The sequence below is a fragment of the Drosophila virilis genome, chromosome 5, assembly GCF_030788295.1.
Source record: "Drosophila virilis strain 15010-1051.87 chromosome 5, Dvir_AGI_RSII-ME, whole genome shotgun sequence".
In the NCBI taxonomy this organism is placed as follows: domain Eukaryota; kingdom Metazoa; phylum Arthropoda; class Insecta; order Diptera; family Drosophilidae; genus Drosophila; species Drosophila virilis.
In genome coordinates, this window is record NC_091547.1 from 978138 (window position 1) to 983179 (window position 5042).

At 42.7% G+C, this 5042-nt stretch overlaps 1 protein-coding gene across 1 annotated transcript; it reads right to left on the reverse strand.

Moving 5' to 3' along the window:
- Positions 1–1210: 1210 nt before the first annotated feature.
- LOC6635875 (alpha-amylase B) lies at positions 1211–2884 on the reverse strand. The gene is made up of 2 exons (XM_002059312.4): positions 2656–2884; positions 1211–2596 (listed from the first exon to the last, which is right to left on the reverse strand). Exons 1-2 carry the CDS (start codon positions 2830–2832, stop codon positions 1289–1291), a joined length of 1485 nt encoding a protein of 494 aa, XP_002059348.1. The 5' UTR covers positions 2833–2884; the 3' UTR covers positions 1211–1288.
- Positions 2885–5042: the final 2158 nt, after the last annotated feature.

Genomic DNA, 5042 nt, shown 5'->3' on the forward strand with positions numbered 1-5042 from the left:
TATCAAGCCAAGCCATGGACACAACTTATGAGTGCATATATATATATATATATTCTGTTTTTTTTTTTAAGCAACAAAATTGCACAAGGACTCGCAGCACTCCTGTTGTATGCCAGATGCTGCTACCATTTGGTCTATAGATTTAAATGCAAGCTATGTGGCATGCACTTGGCATAACCCAAGCACAAAATTTGCAACAAATAACCTGCGTCTGCTCATTGTGAATGTCTAGTCAGAGGGAGAGAGAGTGAACGAGAAAAGGGGAGAGTGTAAGAGAGCAAGCGTATGGGTTGAGCTGACAAATGATAATGTTGTGCGATATGTTTGGCATGTAAGTTGCCGGATAATGGTACGTATTTATGTGCATGTTTTTATGGCCACTCATCGCGTAAATCAGCATTAGAAAACTGCCGCTGAGTGCTGACACTTCTCCTCTTTTTTTCTTATTTTTTATCCATGAATTGGCTTAATTCGTTGATTTTACACTTGGGAACAGCAATATCAGCAGCAATAGCTGTTGTCGCCTTTGACCTTTTCCGTGGCCTTCACTGACACCTGCGTTTGTCAGCTACCTAATAGTATTTTATCAATGTTGCCCCATCTAGCACTGTGTATTGTGCCATTTAATTAGTTTTGTCTACCCTTTAAATATAGCTAAAATAGGGTAAGGGGCTGAGTGAAAGGCACTAAGGGACATTTAAATATATTAATTTGATATCGAGAAGTTGAAATACTGCGTGTAGCAGTGTTGCAAAACGAACTGTAACGGAAACATTCAGCTTCGACTGTCGATAGATATAATAGTATGAGAAATTAGGGGCTTTAAGAAGAGTATAATAATATCATATTCAAAAAATTCCAAGATAATATCAATAATTGTACAAAATATAAGGGGCTTTGAGAAGGCATTTATCTAATGACTTCAAAAACATTTTTACGACAATAAATAAAAAAGCAGTAATTTTTATAAAATGTATTTAAAGGCCAAACTTACCGAGGCACAGGATATCTGTCAATCGAGAGCGTTGTTTAAATGCACTTGTTTTTTTTTTGTTTGTTTATTTAGAATCCAAATTTGGCACACTTGTAGTCACATAGATGCGGTATTATGCTTTTGTGATAAGAAACTTTGGCGAGGACACTTGGCCAAGGATTTTCCACTCGATGAAAATTGAGAGATTTGTGAGCGGTAAAATTGAAAGTCGGTTGCTTTTATGTTCGCCGAAATAAAATATATGTATACGTATATAATCTCATTGTGTTGAAAAGTGGTAAAGGAGATATTGGCCTACAATTTGGCATTGACATGGATGGCAACGACGCCATCCTCCTCGGAGCTGCCAATATAAATATTGGCGCGTCCATCAGAGCCAACGGTGATGGTTTTGCCGGTGCAGCCGGAACCGCTCTTTGTGCCGGAAATGACATCGCAATAGGTGCCGGCGGACAGGCCAGTCTGCAGCGAGCTATTCAGATCATAGTTGTCATTATTGAAGGCAACAAAGCCCTGGCTGCCGCGGCTGAACGAGATCTGATTGCTGCCATTATCCCACCAGTTCTGCAGCTGGGCATCGCCGACGGCATTCCTGAAGGCAACCATATTGTAGATCTGGCGCCAACGATGCTCGCACACCCAGCCGCCGCTGCAGGAGTTGTCGCTGTTGAATTGTGGCGAGGCAATGTTGTGGCCATCGGTGGTCGGTGGTCCCTGGTCGGTGTCATCGAAGGCAAAGGAGGACATGATGCGTGGCGTGCCAAAGGGATGGGCCAACATGAAGGCGGAGGCCATCTTGTACTGCTTGGGCACCTTGTAGGTGAGCACATCGGCACCGCCGGCACCATGACCGCGCTGGTTATCGTGATTATCGACAAAGACAAGGGAGCGATCGGAGGCGGCAAATCCCCAGGAGGTGCCCCAATTGGTCAGATAGCGCAGCTGATCCTTGCCGCGGAACACCTTGCCAATGGAATCGGAGTGACGGAATTCAGTGATGGCGCCCAGGCCGGTGTACTCGGACTTGGAGATGGCCTCGCCGCCCAAATCGATGACCTCCTGGAAGATATATGGCTTGGCGCCCGAGCTGAAGCCATGATTAGTATTCAAATTGTTCAGACGTCCATAGATGGCCTCCAAATCGCCGGGCCACATATGCTTGGCGGCATCCACACGGAATCCGGCAACGCCCAGATCCGTCAAATGGTTCAAGAAGTCGACAATCTTGTCACGCACCCAGGAATTGCCCTGGTTGAGATCGCGCAGACCAACCAGCTCACAGTTACGTACATTGGTGGGATCCGCATAGTTGGTAATGGCACAGGTGGGATTAAAGTCCAGCGAGGAGAAGGGCACGGCCGGGAAGCTTTTGGAGCTGGGATCGGCATTGCTGCCGCCAGTGCCAGTGGTGCCACCATTGGCGGCCATGTGATTGAACACCACATCCACATAGGTGCGTACGCCGACATTATTGCAACGCCTCACCATATTGGCGAACTGCTCCTCATTGCCGGAGCGAGTGTTCAGCTTGTAGGAGATGGGCTGATAACGCTCCCACCATGGCCGATTGCCAATTACAGCGTTCTCATTGACAGGCGAGACCTGAGCGGGGGGATTGGCATTGAAACTAATGTGCTGGCAATGGCTATAATTTGGCTCACCTGCAGACCGGCATAGCCGTAGGGGCCCAGGAAGTTCTCACACTCCGCCGCAATATCGTCCCATTTCCACTCGAACAGATGGACCATGCCGTTGCGTCCGCTCTGGTAGTTGGTGGCAAACTGGGCATGGGACAACGCCAGGAGGGCTAGACAAGCCAGGCCCTTGATCAGAAACATGTTGCTGCTGTTGCTTTGTACTCAAATGGAAACCCGTTCCACACTGAATCGAATGTAGACGCCGCAGGGCCTTTTATACGCAACACACCTGCAAGTGGGGGAAACACTCATCACAAGAACTTGGTAGCTCGTAATTGGTCAATAGGTTTTGCGTGGAATTGTTAAATGATTTGTGACGCAAATTCTTCGCTTATCACAATGTCAAATTTTGTTTAAGGGGGAGCAGAGACGCCGCACAGTGGGGTCTAGCGCGGCGTGCAGTGTGTTAGATTAGATATGCGACACGAGCGGGTTGCCAGTGTTGCCAGCTATCGCATAGCTCAAGCTTAATTTATGATACTAGCATTTTATTTTAACAAAAATGATTAGATAATTATAAATTTAATGCCTATAGGGGATCTTTAAAACAAAATGAATAAACAATATAGTATATCACTTATATCTTCCTGAACTTAAGTACCTAAGCCTCAGGCTTAACAATCAAGCATTGCCACTTCTTGGGAAAAGTGCTCTACCTTGCCTCTTTGTGGTAAGAAAAGTTCTCTACCTTGCCTCTTGGGAAAAGTTCTCTACCTTGCCTCTTTGTGGTAAGAAAAAAAACTTTATTTTTTTAAAGTTTTTTTTTTTTTTTAATTTTAGTGGTCATGAAGATCTTTATTTTCTTACAGTGTTGCCTTTTTTGTATTCCTGTTAATTTTGTGAGCTTGTAAATGCCGCAGACAAGGATTTATTTATCAACTTTTATAAAAAAAAACATTAATTCTTGAGCATGAAGCAGAACATTTATCGCCTTTTTTCTGTACAACACAAAAGGTGGCAACTCTATATATCAGTTGATACCGTAGTAAACGCATTTTATCCGCTAAATTTGATTAGTCCGTTTCCGCTAGAATTTCGAATGCCAATTCTATAGTTAGTTAGTTAAAACACTTTAATTGGTTTCTAAGGTCATTTTCACGCTGTCTTACAATGGGCCAGTGTTGGTAATCGAGTGTGTTGGCATATCGATAGCCAAACGATAGTCAGGCAAAAAAGCTGCAAAATACCTTAATTTAGCCACAAGGTTAGCTAATTTCATATATTAAATCACACCTTATAGTAGCTAATTTGGCAACACTGGTTGGCGTGTGCTTCACGTGAGCTTATCGGCTGCCGATTGGAATTGTCAGATTCGCATAACGCTTAGACACAAGATGGCCAATAAACTATTAGCTGGTAAACAGCGGATAACACAGATTCAAGGTAATTCGTCATTGGGAGAACCCGAAATGCAGACAGTATTTGCGTTGACAGGTTCTCCAGATAAAGATAGACAGCGAACGATTGAGGGGGGGCCTCACAAATTATATAGCATACAAATCGGCTGATTTACAGCCTGAGCTGGCACTGATTTCTGTTTATATATATTTAGACAGATATGACTATGTTTTTCTACGGTTCATCATAAATTTGTAGCTCTACTTAGCACACGGGTACAAAACATTTGCAGCTTATCAGCGCGCACTTTGTACGTTAACTACGCCAGCTACAGTACTTGCAAAAAAAATGCGTATTTGTTATATTTTTAAATTGTTTCCCGATAATCTAAACAAATTATTTTTAGCGATGTGCATTTGCATTGCGGGGGGGGAATCGCAATCACGCTCTTCCGGCGTGTTATGCTTGATCTTGAGATTAGAGTATTGAGATAGAAATCGTTGAAGATTAGAAGTGTGTTTTAAAAAGCACCATAAACTGCAATCAAAAAGCGCAATTAATTTGATTCTCAAGTGTTTCATAAATTGGCCACGTGCTATAAATGAATTTCATTATATATTGAGTCAAACTTTTGCAAGTTGCAATAAGTCATGTAGAATGTGTTTGTGTTTTCGAATTATGATCGCACAGCTGTTACGCCTTAGATAATATAAAATATAATATCCAAGAACAACCACATACCAAATTTTGTCGCTGTAGGCCATACAGTCTCTGAGGTTTACTATATGGACAAGACTGTTGAGGATTTAAATAATATGTACTTATATTAAATATGATATGATATATATATTTTAATATTGCAATGCAGCTCCCAGAATTAACTAAAAATTGTTCAGTTTCAGCTCACAGCCTATAATCATACCCCGTTCTCCTTCAATTCCAGGGTATGCAAATTGCAACAATTGGATTGCCACTTGAGCTGCAATTTGTGCGATTGTCGAGCATACGCAAGC